The sequence below is a fragment of the Vipera berus genome, assembly GCF_964194415.1.
Source record: "Vipera berus genome assembly, chromosome: Z".
Classification (NCBI taxonomy): Eukaryota; Metazoa; Chordata; class Lepidosauria; order Squamata; family Viperidae; genus Vipera; species Vipera berus.
The window spans coordinates 60,894,827-60,920,143 of NC_138205.1; the positions used below are offsets into that span (position 1 = coordinate 60,894,827).

Here is a 25,317-nt window from a genome sequence, read left to right on the forward strand (position 1 = left end):
CGGCTGAAATTTCTTTTTGTTGGGGACCTAAGGGGCCAGAACCCACCCTGAAGGGGTGGAATGAAGGAAGTAAATCCCAAGGATTTAGGAGAGGTGGTGGTCTCCCCAAACAGTCCAGGAGAAGCCTCCCAGAAACCAACAGAAGAAAAGGCTGGCTAACTTCATGTTCAGCCATAGCTGGTGACAACGGAAGCCATAAGCTTTTAAACTAAGCAGATTTTAAACAGCATGCTTGAATCTGGGTAAGAATATTGATTTTCTCTATCCTACCTATTTTCCTGCAGAAGAAAGTCCCCAAAATAAGAGATCTCCGAAAAAAGGAGGGGGATTATTACTCCCTCCTTTTGGTTACTGGAAGCGATCACACTTACCCTTTAGAGAGAGAGAAAAGACTAGAAAGACCTGAAAAATGAGCAAATGCTGACACCTACTGGTGGGTGAGGATATTTTTTTTCTTTGACCCTCAAAGTTCTTAGAAAATGCAGCTGTGTAAACAAAGTGAGAGTAACAAATCTGAAGCAATGAATACTTTACAAAAGGAAAAATATGATAAGTGGCAACAATTTCAAAGGACAATGACTTTAAACTACCAAAAAAAATACAGAACAACTTTGAGAGTGTGAATCAACTTATCTCCAACTTAATTTCACTCCAAGAAATTTCCCAGGAAAATACAGTAGAGATGTCTAAACATAAATCTGAGGATAGAGATTTAAAGATGGAATCATATAAAATAAAAAAATCATGTTTTAATTCAAATGGGAAATATTTCAACACGTCCAAGCAACTTTGAAGATAAGGAAAAGAATGAGAAAAAATACTTTACAGGGAAACGAATAATGCAGCAAAACGTACTGATTAAGAAAGGCAATGGCCAGAAAAAAAAATTAAAATGGAAATAAAGAAAATAGATGATGGGACCTATCAGAAAGAATACTTAAAAAAGAAACATTTGTTTGAATATGGCTAAAAATGGAAAAACTTTGGAATGTATTACTCCTAGAGAGATGAATTTTTTTCTTGTTAACAAATACAATAAGTAACATTTGTTTGAATATGGCTAAAGAAATAGAAAAACTTTGAAATATATTACCGGTACTCTTAGAGGGATGGTTTTTTAAAATTAATACAATATGTTTTTTTCTTTTTCTTTTCTGTATAAAAAAGTTGAAATGATTTAAACAAAGCAAACATTTTAGTTATTTAAATGTGGTGATAATAAAAGGATAAAAATGTGTTTTGAATGAGAGTTAAAGGATTAGATGATTAGATCTACTGAATGGAATGCTTAAAGTTTAAATAGATTAAATACATTCTCAGCTATGGTCAAAAAGAATAAGAAATTGAGGGAATAAATATATTTTAAATTAGGAGGGATACATATTTAAGTTGTATGTTATTTTTTGTATCTCAGTGCTTTTGTCTTTTTTTTCTTTTTTCTTCTTTTTTTCCCTTTTTTGTCTCTCTCCTCTTTTCTTTTTTCTTTATACTTTTTTACTTATTGATTCAGAAATATAAAAGTATGAGATGGCCTATATGGAAAAAATAGAATTAAATCTACCAATGCAAATGTAGTTAATTGTTGAAAAAATTTTCACTAGTAAGAATATTTAGAATTTGGGGGGAGAAATAAGCTGAAATGAGCACAGTAACAGGATTTACGATGAGGCAACTAAAATGACAAATAGGATTATTGGAAAAACTATATACTTAATTGTTGTTAATCAAAATAATAAGAATTGTCTTAATCTAATGTTTTGCAATAGAAAGATACTTTGGGGAAAGGGGAAATCAAATGAAATTAACATATGGAATATAGATTATAGAAATCAATTGTTAAAGATTGTTTTATAAATGTTACCCAGACAACATACTGTTTACAAATTACTGAATGATTTATGTTATGTTAAATAATACCAATTATATATATATATATATATATATATATATATATATATATATATATATATATATATATATATATATATATATATATATGTACGTATATATATATATGTATGTATATATGTATGTATGTATGTATATATGTATATATGTATATATGTATATATGTACATATGTACATATGTACATATGTAAAGGTAAAGGTAAAGGTTCCCCCGCACATGCGTGCTAGTCGTTTCCGACTCTAGGGGCCGGTGCTCATCTCCGTTTCAAAGCCGAAGAGCCAGCGCTTGTCCGAGGACGTCTCCGTGGTCATGTGGCCGGCATGACTAGACGCCAAAGGCGCACGGAACGCTGTTACCTTCCCATTGTAGTGGTCCCTATTTTTCTACTTGCATTTTGACGTGCTTTCGAACTGCTAGGTTGGCAGAAGCTGGGGCGAGTAACAGGCGCTCACTCTGTTACGCGGCACTCGGGATTCGAACCGCCAAACTGCCGACCTTATACGCATACGCATAAGTATGTATGCGTATGCGTACATATATACGCATACGCATATATATATATATATATATATATATATATATATATATATATATATATCCTTTGAAGTGACTTTCTCCAGTATCCCTGGGCTATGGTTCTGGTGAGGGGCGCGATGGATCCACTTACCAGGGGTTTGCCCTCTGAGTTGTCATCCGAGGATTCCGGGGGCTTTCTGGTCTGGGTTGGAGTTGAATGGGCTTAAGACCTCAACAACCTCCTGGCTTTTCATGGCCATTTCTTTCAGCTTCAGCAGGGTTTTCCCAGGTTTCCCCCCTATGGCACAGGTTTCCACACTGGAGTTTTCAAGCGGTATTCAGCAGTGCAGTTTCCATCCTTCCCACACTTAAAACAGCTGGTTGACCTCGGAGTTCTGGGAGTTGGTTTCGCCGGCTCCCAGGGTGCCTCCACCAGAGATCTTCCCCAGGGCCTTCCCATGTGTTGTTGTCTTCTGACCCGGTTGATCTCAGCCTCCTCAGCTAGGATATACCAATCATGGAGCCGGTCAAGGTCTCTCCGGAGGATGCAGGCATAATATACAGTAGGTCATCATTAAGTCCATCTTTGAAATGGTCCACCAAGACTTCCTCTGGCCAATTTAGTTGGCTAGCCAGGGCTCGGAATTCCTCCCTATATTCAGCCATGGAGCATCGGCCCTGTTGGACAGTCTTGATGCACTCTCTGGTCTTCTGATCAGCCAAAGGATCCTCAAAGTGTCTCCTGAGGGGTGCCATAAAGTGGTTAAAATTCCACAACTCTGGGGTCTCTGGATTGTGGAGGTTTACCATCCACACGGCTGCTGCCCCTTCTAGTGCCATGGTTACAATTCTCACCCACCCCTGGTCACTGGGGATGTCTCGACCATACTCCTCCATGTAGATCAGGACCTGGGCTAAGGAGAACCCCAATTTTTGCAGTTCTCAACTGTATTTTACCCCCAGCTGCAGAAACTTCTGATTGGGTCAGTGGTCTCTCCTTCCCCTGGGTCGGTAGTCATCCACATCAGCCAGTGCAGCTTGGGTGGGGGTGGTCGCTGCTGTGGTAGTGTTGGCTATTTCTGAAGTGCTGGTGGATGGGCCTGGGTTCACCGTCTTGGTTTCTGTACCACTCGCTCCCTCAGCCAGACCTAGGTTTGCAGTGCCGTGACATGGGTCAGCCCTTTCCTCCTTGAGGGAGTCAAAGGTGACTCTCAGTATGTCAATGACTTGCTCTAGGAACCAGGTTGAGTGGGCTGTTCTTTTGTCCTTGTCCTTGCTCAGACAGAATAACCTCTCTATCTCCAATTTCCAGTCGGGCTGGTGACTGCCCCCTATGAGGGTCGCCTTCCTCGCCTTTCACTCCCAGTTCTCCTTCTTCCCAATTCCCATTGACCACCTTGGCTTGTCTCTGCACTCGGTGACCATGACTTTGTCTGAGGAGCTGGAGGAATGTGAGCTGCATCTGCTTGGGCTAGCCTGTAGGAGAATTTTTCCCCACCCCATGGAGGCCTATTCCTTCTCTGTGCCTAATTCCAACATTGTTTGTGTGGTTCCTGCAGTAAGAGTCTTCTTTTTGGGCTGACTGACTTCTACAGATCCTGTCTAATGTAAGGACCTGCTTCAAAACCCCTTCCCAAGAAAGCAGAACTCTTGGAATGGAATCATCCTAAAAGGAACTTTTATTAGGAGAAGTCGACAGCAGGCATAGAAGGCAGGATCTGAGGGTTTCCTGCTCAAATCAATAGGTTAAAGGAGCATAAAGCAAATCCCACCGGTTATCCGGTCAGTTCAAATGAGCCAATACTCAAGTGTTAGGTCCATGGTGGGAACGGGGCTGATAAGATTGTTCCCAAGGCTGTGAAAACATTGTTGGGTCTTCGCACCTCTGCTTCCACAGCGAGAGATAAGCCAGATATCTGGAGGCACATTCCTTTCTCACCCCAGGCTGGTATCAAGGGGAGATAGTTCAAAGAGCAAGCAGATAGAGGAAGCAGAAAGGATACAATGTAGCGGCAAAGTGCAAGAAAGAATAAACATGTGAAAACTGCAAAGCTTCCCCCTCCCCCAAGAGTATGACAGAACCCACAGAAAGGAAAGAAGCAATTCCTTCCCAGCAAAGAGATGGGTTCTGACAGGATTGCTGCATCCACTTTCTTTCAATAAAAGTTCTTTTGATTAACCTCAGTGGAGTCAAGAGTTTTACTTTCCTGAGGGACCAGTTGGGACAGGTCTTTATACTAACATTCAATAACATAGATAGATAGATAGATAGATAGATAGATAGATAGATAGATAGATAGATAGATAGATAGATAGATAGATAGACAGACTAGACTAGACTAGACTAGACTAGACTAGACTAGACTAGACTGACACCATGTTTTCCCAAAAATAAGACCCAGTTGTATATTTTTTTGGGGGGGCACCAAAAATGCATTAGAGCTTATTTTTGGGGAATGTCTTATTTTTTGGAGGGTAGAGCTGCTCCACGCATCCTGCACCTGCTTCAGGGCCCTTGCACCCAGCCCACTCCCCACTCAGTGACCTCCCCTCACCAGTTCAATGACCCAGTTGCCCGCTCATCTCTTCCCTTTCACTCCCCTCGCAGGCTGAAATGCCATGCTACCGAGGATGGGCATTACCTGGTCCCCCTCCACCATTTTGGAGATGGGGGAGTGATGGCAAAAGGCTCTGCCACCACTGCACAACAGCTGTGTCTGCCGCTGGAAGGGTTTTCTTTGGTACCTACCACCCCCACTTCACTCCACAGATCACCTGCCTGGTGGTAGCTGCCTCCTTCTCCAACTCTCCCATGGCTTGCACTGTGACTAGGAGGCACAAGCCTCCCCTGCTGCCTCCCTGTGTCAGCTGTGGTATCTCTCCATCAGCCCTCTGTCACCACCACTGCAGTTTCTTGCACACTTTCTTGCCGTCCTGCATCAGTCTCCGTGTCAGAATCCAGTTATATTTCATTTCTATCTATCTTCTTTAAATTACAAACTAATCCTTACTATCTCCTGGATTCTGTCATACTAAAAAAAGGGGAGGGGATATGCATGGGGTTTTTATTACTTCCACTTCTTGGATACAATACAAAGTAACCCTTTGTTGATTCACTTTGGGTCTATTAACCAAACAATGTGGCCATTTGCCTTTCAACCTATGCCTTTCTGAAGATCTGCTCTTTACCGACAGCGAGGGATAAGGGGAGGGGGAAAGAGGCAACACTTGGAATCTGGGCAATAAGATGAATGATCGTGCCGATGGAGCCGGATGGATGTTATTTTTCCTGCAGTAACATCTAGAAATCTGCCAATTTGAATCGCCTGGAAGAACTGCAAGTGGGGGGCCACTTGAGAACACTTTAAAACATTTAATGGTGGAGTGAATTCCCCAGATCCTGTCTAGCATACCAACTATCAATTTCTCTTAATAAATAATTCCTGTTGGAAGAAACCATTTCCAAGAGTTCTGTTTTCTTAAGATGTAGATTGAAGTGGGGTCTTTACACCGCGTCTCCCTTCTCCATTGTAGAAATGGCAGCCCATTTGCTGCCACTTTCCTCCTGGAAGAAGGGAGGAAAGGAAGGACTCTTCATATGGAAGGATGCTAAGCTTCAGGGAAACCATGCCAGCTGGAGCTGGGTGAGGCCAGGCTCCTCTTTCCCAATGGTTCTGCAAAGCCCTTGAGCAGATCCACTTCCTGCATGGGTGCTGGCAGGATGGCAAGAAAGTGTGGTGCAGTAATGGAGGGCTACCAGGCCTGATGAAGGGAGGTAGCAGTGGAGCCTTACACCCCCCGGTCACAGCATAACCCATAGGAGATTTGGAGGAGGAGAAGGCTGCTGCTGAGCAGGTGGTCCGCAGGGGGAAAGGGGGATGGCAGGGACTGAAGAAAGCCCCTCCAGTGGCAGACATGGCTGTTGTGCAATGGCAGCAGACCCTTTTGCTGTCACTACTCCCTAGCTTCAAAATGGTGGAGGGGGACCAGGTAAGACCCATCATCCATAACATGGCATTATGGCTCAGGAGGGAAATGGAAGGGAAGAGGCAGGAAGGCAACCAGGTCATTGAACTGGTGGGGGGAGGTCACCAAGCAGGGTGTGACCTGGGTGCCATGGCCCTGAAGTAAGCAGATGCAGGGTGCATAGGGCAGCTCCTCCCCCACCCCTGCCCTAGCTTGATTTTTACACATGCACCTCGTCCCACCTCCTGTAACCAGAGGGCAGGGTCTTAACTAGGCCTTATTTTGGGGGATAGGGTTTATATTAGGCACACACATAAAAATCAGGCTAGGGTTTATTTCAGGATAGGTCCTATTTTCAGGAAAACTTGGTAGATAAGATAGGTAAGAAGACAGACTGGGTCCTATCCAACAAAAAGAATTTTGGCCATGAGAAAAGTAAGGCCTTAGATTAAGGCAAGAAAAGCAAATGCAGTAGTATAGAATAGGTGGACCTGGCTCAGCACTTAAGACTGAGAGCTAGGTGTCCTAGTGGAGACTTAAATATGAGCCAACAGTGTACTGAAGCTGTCAAAAAAAATCAAGTCAAAAATCACTATCCCATTGCTGATGCAGTCCTTGGCTGCATCAGCAATGGGATAGTGTCAAGATCACATGAAGTATTAGTACTACTTCATACTGCACTGGTGAGAGCACACTTGGAATATTTTCTCCAGTTCTGATTACCACAATACAAAAAAGTTGCTGAGACTCTAGAAAGAGTACAGAGAGAAGCAACAAAGATGATAAGGATCTAGAGCAGGGGTGTCAAACTGCCAGCCCACGGGCTGGACGCATCATCCAGAAGCCGCACCCACCCCATTGCTGGCAATGGTAAAAAGCTCCAATATGTTGCGTGACGTCATGTGACATTGTGAGTTTGACATGACTAGAGGATAAACCATATAATAAATGTTTGTAGGAAGGAGGCATGTCTAGTCTAATGAAGAGAAGGACTGGGGTGACTTGATAGCAGTCTTCTAATATTTGAGAAGCTGTCACAGAGAAGAGGGGCTTAATCCAAAGCACCTGAGGGCAGGACAAGAAGTAACAGGTGGAAGATCATTAACAAGAAATCCAACCTAGAACTAAGGAGAAATTTCCTGACAATGAGAACAATTAATCACGTTACATTAGAAGACTTCCAAAGTCCTTTCCAACCCTGTTATCCTATTTCCTATGTCCTTATATATGGAATATATCTTATATATGGAAAGGATTCTGTAGAAGATAATGAAAAATGCCTGTTTTATTTTCTGCCTAGAGAGATGCTTGGAAGATCATGAACTGATTACTCAAGTTGAGTCTACTATGGGAAATGAAAGTAAATTTTTATTCAGGAAGAACTATGCAAAATATGAATTCTTTAAGAATCCTGTGGTAAGCATTCTATAATTTTCCTTTATGTAATCACAATTTGTCAACCTGAAAAGATTTGCTTTCGTTTGGAAACTGTACAGTATCAACTCTTATAAATATCATGGCATTAATATGAAATAATCTTATTATGTATGATTGGAACAATTCTCAGTAGAAAACAGTATAACAATTCTTTTTTACTTTATGGAAAGATAATTATTTCCTATTTTTTGCAGAAACATTTTGCCTTCAATTGATATTTATCTATAAGCCAGACTTCCCAACAAGTATCCATTTGGGGAAGAGGTCATTACTATTTTGTGGAGTTGTATACTCTTAGTGGTAGATTGTACATCTTCACATTCCTATTTGAGTTTAGTTATTAATAACTAAATAATAACTTTAAAAACCTTAACAATTAGAACATACAGTATGAAAGACAGCTATACAAGAAACTTAGATATTTGCACTAAACATCTAAGGATGGGCAGTACAGGTTTTTTTAATTATATGGTTGTTCACAGTGATTAATATGTCTGTTAAAAGATACAGCAAAATTTCCCTTAATAAAATGAAAAGAAAATTACCCAGTATTTTATTATTGTATTTTGAAAGTGGAAAGCAAATTGACTATATCTGTATCTTAATCATCCCATTTGTATATGGTTACAGTATCTGTTGTAGATCTTCTTGGGGTGTTAAATATGTATATCATGACTCATGCTGTTGCTCTGATGTTGAGTTTCAAAACCATCTCTGTGGAAGCAGTTACATAGGTACCCAAGTAATTAAGGTACCTTGTTCCTTAATTTCAACTAGACAGCTATTTTTTTAGATACATCTGTGTAAATAGACCATGATACTATGATTGAAAAGATACATATTATGTATTACATTTTGTTAGCTGCCTTGAGTGCTTATTAGAACACAGTGGCAAAGTATATATCAAATAATAAAAACAACTGAGCAAAAGTGTACTGAGATTTTTAATACATAGAATTGTGTGCTAAATTAGTTAGATGTATATTAACAGCAAGTTATTACCATTCTGTTTCTCTCGACTTTAGAATTTTTTTCCAGAACAGATGATTGCTTGGTGTCAGCAATCAAATGGTTGTATTCCACAGTCACAGCTTTTACAGGTAAGCTTTTAAAGCAATACAGTTGAGCAAAGAAGATAATGAATGGTACATGTCAAAATAGATTGGACAAAAGAAGGAATATGTTTGGACAAAAGAAGGAATATGTTAAGACTAGACAAGCATTGAACTAGCATAGTGTTGAGTTTAAATTATTATAGCAAAGCCTTTGAAATACCTTTTTGAATTTTGATTTTGAATACAATGTGTGACCAAATATTATTTTCCTTACAGAAAATACAAGGAAAAACAGATCTGATTCTTCTAAATGCCAATAAAAACAGTAATTGTTAACTATAGCTAAGTGGAATTGACAGATCTCTTTGACATTCAAAATGAAAAGTAAACTGAAAAAGAAGGCTGAATTACTGACCCTTCCCCCCCCTCCCAAAAAAGTATCTTATATGCAGTGTGGTAATATTATTACATTCTGATAAGTTTCTGCTCATTCTCTATTTGTTTTTCATTCAAACAATTCTATGTCAAAATGCCACAATTCAGATATATTTATTTATTTTCTGAGTTCAGGAGAAAAACGCTTTGTGATGTTCTGGTGAAAGATTTGCCACTGGTAGCATTTCCATTGTTTCCCAGGGTCTGGCTGACTAATGAAGGTTTCATTTTAATTATAGTCTTCAAGAAGGCTCCTTCCATGTATCCGATTCAGATCACATGATGCTATATAAACGTTAACTAGTTAGTGTTATACATCTGCATTTGTACCAGCTATTAATTCTAAATTGTCTTCAAAAGCAGGCTTTGCATAAAACAAATTGCATCAATCTAGCTGTGAAATAATATGTGCAGGAATTGGCTAGAAACAGAGGCAATTTTGTATACCATTGAATCAGGTGAAATGTTTCCTGGCAATAAACCTTCATCAGGAATAATGCCATCTCATTCAAAGTAAAGCAGGACATATCCATTGGAAAAAAAGAGCAAAAGGAAAAATTTGTTGAAAATTGCCTTTAATTGTGAGATGTTACTCTTTTCTCTAAGGCAGGGGTCCCTGACCCCTGATCTATGGCATGACAGAAATAGGGACCATAGTGGTCCCTATTTTTCTACTTGCATTTTTACGTGCTTTCGAACTGCTAGGTTGGCAGAAGCTGGGACGAGTAACAGGCGCTCACTCTGTTATGTGGCACTCGGGATTTGACCCGCCAGACTGTGGACCATTTGATCAACAAGCTGAGTGTCCTAACCCACTGATCCACCACGTCCAATATATATATAAGTTGTTGTTGTTAGCTGAGAAGTCATGTCCGACCCATTGCGACCCTATGGACAACGTTCCTCCAGGCCTTCCTGTCCTCTACCATCTTCTGGAGTCCATTTAAGCTCACACCTACTGCTTCAGTGACTCCATCCAGCCACCTCATTCTCTGTAGTCCCTTTCTACTATTGCCCTCAATCTTTCCCAGCATTAGGCTCTTCTCCAGTGAGTCCTTCCTTCTGCATATCTTAGGTTGTTGATATTTCGTCCGGCAATCTTAATTCCAACTTTTGATTCATCTAACCCTGCCTTTCTCATGATGTGCTCTGCATATAAGTTAAGTAGGCAGGGCGACAGTATACAGCTTTACTGGACTCCTTTCCCAATTTTGAACCAATCAGTGGTTCCGTGTCCTGTTCTCACTGTTGCTTCTTGGCCCACATATAGGTTTCTCAAGAGACAAATAAGATAGTCTGCTACACCCATCTCTTTAAGAACTTGCCACAGTTTGTTATGATCCACACAATCAAAGGCTTTAGCATAGTCAATGAAGCAGAAGTAGATGTTTTTCTGGAACCCTCTAGCTTTCTCCATGATCCAGCATATGTTGGCAATTTGATCTCTAGTTCCTCTGCCTCTTCGAAATCCTGCCTCTACTTCTGGTAGTTCTCGATCCACATACTGCTGGAGTCTAGCTTGTAGGATTTTAAGCATAACTTTACTAGCATGAGAAATGAGTGCAATGGTACGATAGTTTGAACATTCTTTGGCACTGCCTTTCTTTGGAATTGGAATGTAAACAGATCTTTTCCAATCCTGTGGCCACTGTTGAGTTTTCCAAATTTGCTGGCAAATTGAGTGTAGCACTTTTACTGCATCATCTTTTAAGATTTTGAATAGCTCAGCTGGAATACTGTCACCTCCACTAGCTTTGTTGTTGCTCAGCTTTTCTAAGGCTCACTTCACTTCACATTCTAGGATGTCTGGCTTGAGGTCAGTGACCACCTCATTGTGATTATCAGGGACATTAAGCTCATTCGTGTATAGTTCTTCTGTGTAATTTTGCCACCTCTTCTTAATCTCTTCTGCCTCTGTTAGGTCCCTGCCATTTTGGTCCTTTATCATGCCCATTTTTGCATTGAACGTTCCCTCCATCTCTCCAATTTTCTTGAAAAGATCTCTGGTCCTCCCTATTCTATTGTTTTCTTCTATTTCTTTGCACTGTTCATTTAAGAAGGCATTCTTATATCTTCTAGCTATTTTCTGGAATTCTGCACTCAATTGGGCATATCTTTCTTCCTTGCCTTTTGCTTTCTTTCATTTCTTTTTCTTTAGGATGGTTTTGGTTGCTACCTGTTGTACAATGTTGTGAACCTCTGTCCATAGTTCGTCAGGCACTCTGTCTATCAGATCTAATTGCTTAAATCTATTTGTCACCTCTACTGAATATTCAACAGGGATATGATTTAATTCATACCTGAGTGGCCTAGTGCTTTTCCCTACTTTCTTCAGTTTAAGCCTAAACTTTGCAATGAGAAGTGTTGTGTACATAGTTGAGGTAATTTGACAGCTCGGCCGCCAGCAACAGCAGGTGGCACTGGCAAATGCTCGGATTGGTTGACCAGCATTCGGCGGGATATTCCAATGCAGGGATTGGTCAAAAGCGCACTGGCTAGAGTATTTAAAGGGGTCTAAAAGAGCTCCGGGTTTGTCTTTTTCATAACTGAAATAAAGCTGAGTTACAGAGTCTCCATTGTAAGGTGTTCCCTCTCGGCCAGACCACGCTACATTACACTGGTGACGAGGATGGGATACTGCTTCACGCTGAGCTCAATCACTAGCTGAGTCACTTGGAAGGTGGAAAGAGAAAACTCTTCCAGGAAAAAAATTCCTCCCTGCTGAAGCAGTATCCTGGACAGGGACAGCATGACACAACTGAGGCACATCCGTGAGTTCGATATCCGCTACCCTGAGCGCTGGGAGTCGCACTTGGGTCAGATCGAAGGCCACCTCCTGGTAAACCGAATAATGGAAGACCACATGAAGGCAGCAGCTTTGCTGTGCCTCAGTGGTCCAGCCGTTTATGATGTAGCCATCAGGTTGTGCAACCCAGATTCTGTCACAACCTTGTTGTACTCCGACCTCGCCGACAAACTGAGCCAACATTTCATGCCGAAGAGGTCTGAACTTTTCTGGTGGCTACAGTTCATCCAGCGGAACCAGCTCCCCGGCGAATCATTGACTGACTTCGTCGCTGTGGTACAGCAAGCCACTCGCATGTGTAAATTTCCCGATCTAGAAGACTGGATTCAAGATTGGATCGTCTTCGGATTGAGTGATCAGCAACTTCAGCAAAAGATAATCGCTAAGCCAACTCTGAGCCTGTCAGAGGTCATTGATGAAATAATGGCCCAGGAGGCAATCAACCAAAGAAATACACTCCAACCCAGCAACAGCTCCAGTGGATCTGTCCACCAGGAGAGTGTTGTGGACGGTGGAGGTGAAGAACCCGAAAATGAAGCAGAACTCGATGCCATTCTGCAAAGGCTTGAGAAATTCAAAGTCCAACGCGACAACAGTGTGAACCAAAAAAAAACCGGGGACAGCCAACAAAAACTCAAGATACCCGAGCTACAGTTCCAGAAACAATGACCTAGATGTGCCAGCTGCGGCGACAGTCATCCAAGGGTGACCTGCAGGTTCCGCAGCGCAAAGTGCCGGTCTTGCAGTAAAACCAGGCACATACGAGCCGTCTGCTGCAGCTGCGACCACGACAGCCTGAACGAACTTGACTCATCACCAGCAGGTACAAAAACCCTGCCATTCCCCAGCACTGAGCCCCTTGGGACCCTGTCACAAACAATTGTAGAAAGTATGGAGGTGGTGTGCCAGTCAACAATCCACCAGCTGCTTAAGCCAAAAATCAAAATTGAGATCTGCTTGCAAGGAATTCCTTGCAAAATGGAAGTGGATTCGGGTTCATCTGTCTCAATAATATCTTATGAGACATATTTATCGATTTGTGGCCAGAGCAGGTGGCAGATTCCCTTGGAACCAACCCAAATTCAATTAGCAGATTTCCAATGGGCCCCAATTAAAATGAAGGGTAAAGCCACATTATTAGTAGGATATAAGGGGTTCCTGGGTCACTTAGATGTATTAGTAACAGAAGGCAAGAGGACTAATTTGGTGGGGCTGGACTGGTTCGATGCCCTGGGCACTTGGCTTGGGGGAGTTAATATCATCCAGTCCAGAAGCCTTGAATCTGTCTGCAAAAAATTTGCAGACGTGTTCAATGGCGAACTGGGAAAATACACGGGGGGCCCCATTAAGTTAAAATTAAGACCCGATGTTCTGCCAGTAAGAATCAAGGCCAGGAGGGTCCCGTTTGCTCTCAAGTACAAAATTGAGAGAGAACTAGAAAAGCTAGTTAAACAGGGGATCTTGGAGCCCGTGGAAGGGGGAGATTGGGAAACCCCCATTGTCACCCCCATTAAACCAAACAGGGAAATTAGAATATGTGCGGATTACAAGGCCACAGTAAACAGGGCCTTAAATCCACATGCTTACCTGGTCCCATCGGTGAAACACGTCCTCTCGGCAATACAGTCAGGCGCCATTTTTGCCAAGCTCGACCTGGCACAGGCGTACCAGCAATTCCCGGTTGCCCACAAAACAGCTGACGTTCAAACTATAGTGACACACAAAGGAGCCTTCAGAGTGAACCGCTTACAGTTTGGCATCTCCGTAGTTCCTGGGATCTTCCAAGAAGTGATGGAGAAGACGCTGAAGGGTATTCCTGGAGTGTGTCCATATTTTGATGACGTCCTAATTGCTGGGGAGTCAGAGGAAGTTTTAGCAGATAGGCTGCAGGCTGTGTTAAGTAGATTCCGTGCTGCTGGCCTCAAACTTAAGAAGGAAAAATGCAGTATTGGAGTGACATCCACGGAGTTCCTAGGATTCAGGGTAGATGCACAGGGCATCCACCCCACCAACTCCAAGGTAAAGGCAATTAAGATGGCTCCTGTGCCTAAAAACAAGGCAGAACTACAGGCTTTACTGGGGCTACTTTTACCATGCATTTTTGCCCCACAAGGCAACTATTGCAGAGCCATTACATAGATTGTTGGACAAGAAAACCCCTTGGAAGTGGTCCACTATACATGACAACAGTTTTAAGAGCCTTAAGCAATTGCTGTCCAGCAATGCAGCAGTCACTCATTTCATTGACAATAAGCCCATCTGTTTAGCATGTGATGCCTCCCCTTATGGTGTGGGCGCAGAACTAAGTCATTTAGAGGAAAATGGAGAACAAAAACCAATTGCTTTCTATTCCAGGACACTCTCAAAAGCTGAAAGGAATTACGCCCAGATAGATAAAGAGGCCTTGGCCCTAGTTGCAGGCGTAAAGAAATTCCATGATTACCTATATGGTAGAGAGTTCACCATCTTTACTGATCACAAGCCCTTGTTAGGATTGCTAAGGTGGCTGTTTGCTATGCATGGTCTGCCAGATGTGTTAGTCTCTGACAATGGCCCACAGTTTCACCAGGGCCAACTTGATTGGGCATGTCATGTCCACACCCTTCCACCCATCAACCAATGGCCTTGCAGAAAGAATGGTGAGAACAACCCAAGGACGCTTTGAGACGCATTATCACCGGTGATTGGCACCAAAGGTTGGCTCAATTCTTACTAGCGCAACACTCCACACCATGCACAGCCACTGGCAAGAGCCCTGCTGAGCTGCATTGGGGCTGGCATCTCATTACCAAGTTGGACAGACTGCACCCTGATAGAGTGGCTGCTGACGTGGAGCAGCCCAGCCCCGCCAGGAAGTTTGACATTGGCAAACTAGTGTGGGCCAGGAACTATGGCTCTGGGGACATGTGGGCTCAAGGGGTGGTGGTTGACAAAACTGGACCATTATCTTACACTACAGAGGGGGAAGGGGGCTGCCAGGTCAGAAGGCACATCGACCAACTAAGGAAGCGGGCCCTGGAAAAGCAGCAACGTGAGCAAGCCCAAGCCCTCCAATCACCACCATTGCCCCCGGTCACTCCAACACCACCAAGAGACCTTGATGTTTATCTTCTTGCTCCTCAACCCTTGGCAAGTAGGCAGAAGAGGCAAGAGGCCTATACTGACCCTGAACCATTCACAGAGACACTGGACCAGGGTGGACAATCACTTAACCTAGCTCATGAGAGCAGTTGGGGCATAGAAGACCAGGGCCTGATGCCTGCCAGGTCTGAGCAGCCTATAAGGCATTCTAGCAGGACTCACAAGGCACCAGCATATCTGGAGGACTATGTAAGGTCGTGAGGTCAAGGGGTGGAAGGCAATCAAGAATTTGTGCACTACAGCAGTGTCAAGTTATTATGTGTTTATTGTTCTTATATTGGGGGAAGGGGTGTTGTGTACATAGTTGAGGTAATTTGACAGCTTGGCCGCCGGCAACAGCAGGTGGCACTGGCATATGCTCAGATTGGTTGACCAGCATTCGGTGGGATATTCCAATGCAGGGATTGGTCAAAAGCACACTGGCTAGAGTATTTAAGGGGGTCTGAAAGAGCTCCGGGTTTGTCTTGTTCAGAACTGAAATAAAGCTGAGTTACAGAGTCTCCGTTGTCAGCTGTTCCCTCATGGTCCATACCATGCTACATTACAAGAAGCTCATGGTCTGAGCTTCAGTCATACCCTTTATCTATTTATATTAAAACAACTGCCTAATATATAATTAGCCCAGGTTCGAATCTCAGATAAAGGATATGACTTACTGATGAGAACAAAATAAGTTCGAAATGGCCATATCAGCCTCCCAAATTCTTTATTAGCAATTTGAATAATTTACACAAATAATGAACTGTCATAAGTGTGAAAGCCCTAATAAGCAGGCATATACATAGAATGAAGGCTACTGCTAAGCTTGTAAGCCGCCCTGAGTCTTCGGAGAAGGGCGGGATATAAATGGGATTAAAATAAAATAAAAATAAATAAATAAGTTGTGACTATAGCCTGCGGATAGCCTTGGGCTAGGCTGAAACAGGAAAGAAGATTTAACTAGCAAGGTATTCAAAAAGACTTGACAAATACTTAACATATATATATATATGTATATATAATCTGTGTCTGTGTCTGTGTGTGTCTCTGTGTGTGTGTTTGTGTGTTTGTGTCTACACATATACACAAATAATTAAATACTTGCTGTAGTATATATGTTTAATACCCATCCTCCCTATTTTTTGTGCCTTTGAATCAGTCTTGTCTCCTAGCATCCACTTTTAGTTTTAGTTTTGGAGTGGTTTGCTGTTGCCTCCCTTTCAAGGCTATGAGAGAGAATGAGTGGCACAAGGTTAGCAGCTGAATTGGTTCCTGTGGCAGGATTAGAACTCATACTTTCCCAATTCTAGCCTCATGCCTTAACTATCATATCAAACTGGCTATCTCTGGTGTGTGTATGTGTGTGTGTATGTGCGCACAAGCACACACGCTCAATCATGTCCAGTTCTTGGAGATTACCTGGTAATTCCCTGCACATTTTTGCCCAAGTTTGTCAGAAGTGATTTGCCATTGCCTCCTTCTTATGGTTGAGAAAAGTAACTGGTCCAAGGTCACCCAGCTGGCTTTATGCCCAAATTTGAATTAGAACTTTTGATCTTTCAGTTTCTAATCAGATGCCTTATCATTATATCAAACTGGTTCTCAGTAACCCTGTGGAAATGTTAATATGAGACTATTCAACGTCTCATATGCAGGGTTTTTTTTTAACCCTAGCAAAGTTCAGTTTTTTCAAGTCTGGTTCTGCCAAGATATATTGGGCTGGAATTCTGTACTAAATGTTTTGGAGATTAAATGTTAATATCTATTGATACCAGGCTGGGGAAGCTAATGATGTATGAACAGTGCATCTCTTGTCAACATGTTTATTGCTTTGTTTTTAAAACAAAATAACTAGGAGGTGTGATCAACATAGATTATATAGATTTGCTTATTGTAGAGTAGCAACTTGCTACTATTGTCTCCGTTATAGGGGGTTATGTCATTGGCCATCTCTGGAATGCCTCTATACTTACAACCAAAATAGCTTCTGATCATAATATAGTGATTTTATTAGCAGTAGATTTTAGAATTATTCATTACATGATAATATTTTTCTAGAGAAATAAACTGGAAAATCTCTTCCCTGTTGAAGTGTCTGGCTGTTGGGTTTTTAAATTTTTTTTAGCATAAATATTTGCATTCGTACAATAACCATTAGTAAGTAATATCTCTTGCATGTACCACTTTCTTTGTAATTGTAGAATTCAACATTTCCCTTTATCTTCAACAGAAATTTTTAAATTCAAACAGTTGTCCAGAAATTCAGGGGTTTTTACATGTGAAAGAATTGGGAAGAAAATCATGGAAGAAGCTATATGGTTGTCTGAGAAAATCTGGACTTTATTGCTCTACAAAAGGGTCTTCAAAGGTACTTGTTAGTTAGACTAGTTTAATAAGATAAGCAACAGACCTTGTCAGTAATATGTTGGAGTGTAAACTTCAATTACTCTGTGCTCTGGATTTCATTGTAAGCTTAGTTTTGGTGCATAACTTAATGCCAGTAAAGGGCTTCTTAAGGTTTTAGATTAGATCCTTGTAATGAGTTGTGATCTTTGTAATTACAGTGTTGGGTACCATCACATGAAAAACCTGTGGCTGATCATTAGTATTGTCTTCCCCTTTCCACAAGAAAATAGCAGTGTCTCTTCTCTGAGCATTCTCAGTTGCAATTTAAAAAAAATATCTTCACAAAATGAATGCCCAGATGACCAATTCCAAATATTTGAAAGCTTCATATATTCTTTATGATTCCATCAGATAGTGCAAAGCACATACACCAACCAAAAAGAGGGGTTTTCAAACAACAAACGTACGGAAGAGGTGACTGATACTGAACGAAGAAAAGGTTAAATAAAACTAATATACTAGTAAGAAGGTTAAATAAATAACAAGGTAGAAACACGAGCACAAACAGGCAGAAAAAAGAATAGGAAAAAAATAGGCACAATTACCTAAAACAGAGAAGGAAGTAACAAGGCTAACAGCAAAGCACATCCACCAACCAAAAAGAGGGGTTTTCAAACTCATAGAAGAGGCAACTGATACTATTGTGGTATGCAATACATGTATGTGCTTATGCCCCCAAAACACCCAAATTGTACATGCATTAAATGTAAACTATGTTAAGTACTAGAGGAAAAAGTAAGGGATCTAGAGCCAAACTCCAACCTACACAAAAAAGCTATACCCAAACTGAACCAAATAATGAACAAATAACTCCCAAAGGATTTGATCGTATTGATAAACCCTTGGAGGAAGACAAATGGAGGGATGTCACACATAGAAGGAAACATGGTAATCAAAGGCAGAAGCAGCATACATCTAACAAACCCCTACTGCCCAATCTAGCCCAACCAGAAACAACCCCATTAAAACTGAGCAGTTGATTTCTCCCCCTAGATGGAAATACACAGGCCCACAACCTCCCCCTCAAGGAAAACATGCAGATACCTAGCAAAGAATCAGCACCAAATATCCCTTAAAAAGTTGCATCAGCAAACACACCTGAGATAAACAGAAAAGCACCTCAGATTGCACCCCCCAAAATAGGAAGGAGAGCGTTGGTCATAAGAGATTCTATTCTCAAAGGAACAGAGTCAGCCATTTGCCGACCAGACATGCAATCCAGGGGGATATGTTGTCCCCTGGAGCAAAAATCAAAGATGTGGCTGAGAACCTAACCAAAATAATTAGGCCGACAGATTACTACCCTTTCCTCCTCCTTCACATTGGGATGAATGACACAACAAAGAACCTGAGCACAATATTGAGAGTCTATAAGCTACTAGGCAATAAAGTTAAGGAGCTAGGAGCACAAGTAGTGTTCTCATCAGTACTCCCAACAAAAGGCCAACACCCATTGAGGGGAAAAAGAATTCTAGAAATAAACAACTGGCTAAAGGGTTGGTGTAACCAAGAAAACTTTGGTTTCCTGGATCATAGACTGCATTTCCTATGCAAAGGACTTGGCAATGGATGGGCTGCACCTCAGTAAAACAGGGAAAATGTACTTGGAAAAAGACTGGCCCAACTCATTACAAGGAATTTAAACTAAAATTAAGGGTGAAGGGTGAGCCACCTTTAGAATCTCTAGAACACAAAACCAATCATAAATTCCAAGAAAAAAAATCAAACAATGAGGTAGGGAAAAACTCAAACAGCAATCAGGAGATTCAGGAAACATCCCACAGAAAGACATAAAAGTCTTAAATGCTTATATACTAATGGTCAAAGCTTGGGGAACAAAGAGGGTGAACTAGAAGCAATAATACATGTGAGTACATATGATATAGTTGGCATTACAGGAACCTTGTGGGATAAAACCAATGACTGGAATGGATAGATAGATGGATACAACTTGTTCAAAAGAAACAGAATTACAAAAAGAGGATGGGAGTTGCACTATATGTAAGAGAATACTACATATCAACAGAAATGCCTATGATCAAAGATAAAAGCCCCTGAGAATGTATATGGTCCATATAAAAGGGGGGAAAGTGACATTGCCATAGGTTTATACTACAGGCCACCCAACCAATCTTAAGAAATAGATGGACTCTTTGCCAACCAGTTAACAAACATATGTTTGTTAATGGGAGACTTCAACTACCCAGATATCAGCTGGGAGAAAACTCTGCAATGAGCAGGAGATCAAACATATTTCTAACCAACTTAGCTGACAATTTTGTCATCCAAAAGGTGGAGGAGGGAACTAGAAGTAAAGCTATACTGGACCTAATTCTTACTAATAAAGTGGTTGAGCGAGTTGATTGTCGGAACCTTGAGGGAAAGTGACCATGTCATACTGGAATTCAATATAATACAAACACAAACAATAGAAAATAATTCAACCAGTGTCTTAAGCTTCAAACTAGCTGATTTTAACAAACTCAGAGAGAACCTAGAAAAGATTCCATGGATGAAAACCCTAAAGGGGTAAACAACTTGAGAAGCATGAGAAACTCTGAAAAATGCTATCATAAAAGCCCAGTCAAGCACAATACCACTGAAAAAGAAAAACAAGAAAGTCAAGAGGAAAACAGCATGGCTGCATAAATGTCTCTCAGACAAACTGAAAGACAAAAAGGGAAAAAAAAACTTGGAAAGAGGGACACATAACTAAGGCTGATTATTAGCAGATAGCCAGAACATGCAAAGACAAAGTTAGGAAAGCAAAGATTCAGAATGAACAAAGACTTGGAGCAGAAATCAAGGACAATAAAAATAAGTTTGACTGGACATGCCACTTAAGGCATTGGAGTTTTATGACAACCACAAAACATTTAGCATATTAATAACAAGAAAAAAGTCAAAGAAACTTGACTCTTTCTCTCTTTAGAAGGTCCAATAAAAGAGAATATGGCAAGGACGTAACAGGCAACAGGGAGAAAGCAGAGCTACTTAACTCATTCTTTGCATCAATCTTCCCACAAAAAGAAATTGTAGTACAACATACCAAAAAAACTACTGCAAAAGACGAACTAGAAACAAAAATTAAAATAAGCAAGAAAATGGTAAGAGAAAACCTATATGACCTTGATGAATATAAATCACCAGCTCCTGACAGATTACTGAAGAGTTCTGAAGGAGCTGGCAGATGTTATCTCAGAACCATTGCACCACATCTTTCAAAAAACCTGAAGCACTGGGGAAGTACCTGAGGATTGGAAAAGGGCTGATGTGGTTCCCATCTTCAAGAAATGGGGGAAAAACCAGACCCAGGAAACTACAGATCAATCAGTTTGACATCAATACTTGGGAAGATCCTGGAAAAGATAATCAGAAAACAGATTTGTGAACAAGTAGAAGCAAACAAAATTATAACTGGTAGCCAGCACAGGTTTGTTAAAAACAGATCATGCCAAACCAATCTTATTTCATTCTTTGATAAAGTGACCAAATTAGTAAACCAGCAAAACGTTGTGGACATATAATACTTAGATTTCAGTAAGGCATTTGTCAAAATAGACCACAATCTACTGCTTGGTAAGCTAGAAAAAGGTGGAATAGACAACATCACCAGCAGATGGATTTGTAGCTGGCTGACAAACTACTCAATGAGTAGTCCTCAATGGTGCTACATCCACATGGAGAAAAGTAAGGAGTGGGGTACTACAAGGCTCCGTCTTAGGCCCAATACTATTCAATATCTTCATTAATGACTTAGATAACAAATAGAAGGGGAACTCATCAAATTTGCAGATGACACTAAACTGGCAGGAATAGCCAACACCCCAGAAGACAAACTCAGAATCCAAAAAGATGTTGACAAACTTGAACAATGGGCTCTATCCATGAAAATGAGTTTCAATGTGGAGGAAAGCAAAGTTTTACTTTTAGGCAAGAAAAATCAAAGGTTTAAGTAAAGATTAGGGGAGACCTGTCTCAAAACCAGTAACTGTGAAAGGGACCTTGGAGTCCTAGTGGATGATCATTTGACTGTGAGCCTGCAGTGTACAGCAGCCACTGCCAAAAAAGTGAATAAAATCGTGGGTTGTGTAAAAAGAGGCATAGAATCAAGATCATGTGAAGTATTAGTACCGCTTTATAAAACCCTAGTGAAACCACACCTGGAATACTGCAACCAATTTTGGTCACCATACTACAAAAAAGGTGTTGAGACTTTGGAAAAAGTGCAAAGAAGAGTGATTAAGATGATCAAAGGCCTGGAGACTAAAACATATAAAGAACAGCTGCAGGACTTGGGTTTGGCTAGTCTAAAGAAAAGAAGAAACAGGGGTGACATCATAGCAGTATTCCAATATTTGAGGGGCTGCCCCAAACAACAGGGGGTCAAATTATTCTCCAAAGCACCAAGAGGGCAGGACAGGAAACAATGGTTGGAAGCTGATCAAAGAGAGAAGCAACCTGAAATTAAGGAGAAACTCCTAACAGTGACAACAATTAACCAGTGGAACAACTTGCCCTCAGATGTTGTGGGTGCTCCATCACTGGAGGTTTTTAAGAAGAGACTGGACAGCTACTTGTCTGAGATGGTATAGGTTCTCTTACTTAAGCAGGGGCCTGGATAGGAAGACCTCCAAGGCCCCTTCCAGATTCTATTCTGTTCTGTTCTGTTCTGTTCTACTCTACTCTACTCTACTCTACTCTACTCTACTCTACTCTACTCTACTCTACTCTACTCTACTCTACTCTACTTCACTGGTCAGCAGAAGGTGAGAATTGAAAGGATCTCTCCAGACTCCCTAGTGCAGGGGTGTCAAACTCAATTTCATTGAGGGCCACATCAGCATTGTGGTTGCCCTCAAGGGGCCGGGTGGGTATGGCCAGGATGGACGTGGCCTACTGGGTGGGCATGGCTAGAGTGCATATGACCTACTGGGTGGGCATGGCCAGCTCTACATCGTTCACATCAAAGGTGCCTATGGGGGCCTGGGTAGGAGTGGGACAGATCTGAGGGTCTCTGGCAGAAGGAGGGTCTCTGGGCCAGGGCCAAGGCAGTGGGGGCCGTTCCCTCACTGTTTCCAGTATGGCTTCACGGGCCACATGAAACCACTTTGCGGGCCGGATTCGGCCCCCAGGCCTTGTGTTTGAAAGTGTAATTGAAACAAACACCACCAGGTTGTGACATAGTGGCACAGAGAGATGTTTATTTGTTAGTTGGATTAGTAAAATCTAAATTTGTCTGACTGTCTTAATATAATTAAAAAATAGAAGAAGCATTAACAGCATTTCTGTTTAGCCCCTGGCCATTAGAGTGAGACAAATTAAATATCCCAAATATATTACAGAGATATATTTATATAAATCTGCTGAATTTAAAAATAGAAGATGCCAACCAATTGTAGTGGCCTCCAGTTTTGTCCATAATTTATCCCTGGGAATGAGTTCAAAGTTCTACATAGAAATCTTCAAAGATACATTTATCTTTTGTAAGATAATTCAGTTATTCTGCCTGGTACTCCATCATTTCCTGTTTAATCCAAATTTGTCAGTTTCTTGAATAAATATGATGATTCTGCCTTTGTGGATCAATAAAGCTACTCTTTTAAACAATACAGTCAATAAATGGTCCCTTCTCTAAGTTTTTGGGCTTCCTTACTATGCAAACAAATTTGCTATGTTAGAAAGACTTAAAAGGCACTTAAAGTAGAATCAAGTTCAATATCAAACAACTTGCCTCCAGGAGTTGTGGGTGCTCCATCACTGGAGGTCTTCAAGAAAAGATTGAACAGCTATTTGTCAGGATGGAGTAAGAATTCCTGCTTTGGGACTAGAAGTCCTCCAAGGTCTTTTTCAACCATATTGTTCTATGATTCAAAATAGGCTTGGAAGTTATTTAAAGAAATAGGCTTGTCAGAGCATAATAATAATAATAATAATAATAATAATAATAATAATAATAATAATAATAATAATAATAATAATAATAATAATAATAATAATAATAGCATGGAAATACAAAGTATCTACACAAATATGACACAGCAAACCCATAAGATCTGAAATATAATTAAACTCATCTTGCCATTGTCTTTTTATTAAAAAATGAGCATTTTGTAATGAAGCTTACCTTCCACCCATTTACCATCACTTTGAAGTCACCCCTGAAACCTCAGACCTGTAGAGAAGCAGGACTTCACTGAATGATCTAAAAAGTTAATCAGAAAAAAGTGTTCCCAAATATAAATTGAGGTTGTGAGGAATTAGTCAATTTTTAAAAGCATTTGATAGGAACTTTAACATTTGATAGAGAAGAAATGCTAAGTCTTTAAACACATAGCAGTTTTTTTGAATATATGGAAGATAACATTACTAACCAAGTTTATTGCTGCTAGAGGTAACAACTAAGAAATATTTAGTGTGCTTTTATTGCCCTTTTGTTGTTCTTTATATTTTCAGATAATATAAAATAATGGTTTGACACTTCTTTAACTATTACAACTCTTTCCCCAGGAACCAAGACACCTTCAATTGCTAGCTGATCTTGAAGACAGCAATATCTTTTCATTAATAGCATGCAAAAAAATGTACAGTGCACCGACCGACTATGGCTTTTGTATAAAGGTATAGGCTTAAAATATTACAAAATTTGTGGTTCATGGTATTAAGTTTTACAGATTTTTACATTACTTTTAAAAATTATTGTGATTTCAATTTGACTGTTTTCAAATGGTATGGCAGGCAGTTATTAGCTACTAATCTGGCATAATATTAATGGAGAGCATAGAGGTCCTCATTTCACAGTTTTCCCAAAGCAGTAAATTCATTAGATGCCTTCCATTGTCTATTGAACTTTCAGACTTTGCCTGGATTTTTTCAAAAAGGAGATAAAGCCTATATGTCTATTCAGACATTTCTCAATTTATATGAACACTCTGTGTCAGAATCCATTTATATCCCATTCATAAATCTCTATTTGTATGTTCTAAAATCTTACACCCTCACTGGATTCTGCCATTTCTCCAAGGAGGACAGGAGAAGATATTAATTGGCCATCTCTATCCATTTAATACAAGGTTGTTTATTCAGTCTGCCTGCAGGCGTCATCAGAGCAGGGGAAGAACCTTTGAACTGAGAAGAACAAAGAAAGTGGGGGGAGAGATCTGGTTTGTATCTGCAATTAGAATCTGAAAGGGAGGAAGTAAATGTCGTAAAGGCATGGAAGATTTCTTTTCCCATGGAAGGTTTTGACACCTGAACTTTAATTGATCCGGGACTGACCAAAGGGACTGAAGGGAGGGGATTTCACTTGGAGACAATTTAAAAGTACCAATCGGTAACACAGTTTCAGATCCTGTCTAGTATTTCCACTAACAATCATGTTTTAGTAAAAGCTCCTTCTTGGACAATCCTGGCTCCAAGAGTTCTTTCTTTCCTAAGACGTGGATTGGGGTGGGTCCTGACATTAGACAGGATCTGCTGTAAGAGTCAACCTGGAAGAGAAAACCTTACCGGGGGACTTTGCAATAAATACAATGTCTGACGATGAAGCAAGAGAGGAGGAAAGCCCCATGGAAAGGGAGTTTTCCCTCCAAACGAAATCCCAGCAACGGTCAGAAGCTGAAGCATCATATTCCTCCGGGGAAGAAGTGGTGGAGCCACACGACCG

General features: G+C 40.9%; 1 protein-coding gene across 4 annotated transcripts in view; it reads left to right on the plus strand.

Moving 5' to 3' along the window:
- GRB10 (growth factor receptor bound protein 10) overlaps window positions 1–25,317 on the plus strand; it is a 285,454-nt gene that overhangs the window by 224,672 nt on the left and 35,465 nt on the right. For all 4 annotated transcript variants that reach the window (XM_081345558.1, XM_081345556.1, XM_081345559.1 and 1 more), the window contains 4 exons: window positions 7,693–7,808; window positions 8,855–8,929; window positions 17,476–17,613; window positions 24,162–24,272. In XM_081345558.1, the coding sequence (XP_081201684.1) occupies window positions 7,693–7,808; window positions 8,855–8,929; window positions 17,476–17,613; window positions 24,162–24,272 (440 nt within the window). The remainder of the gene's footprint in view (window positions 1–7,692; window positions 7,809–8,854; window positions 8,930–17,475; window positions 17,614–24,161; window positions 24,273–25,317) is intronic.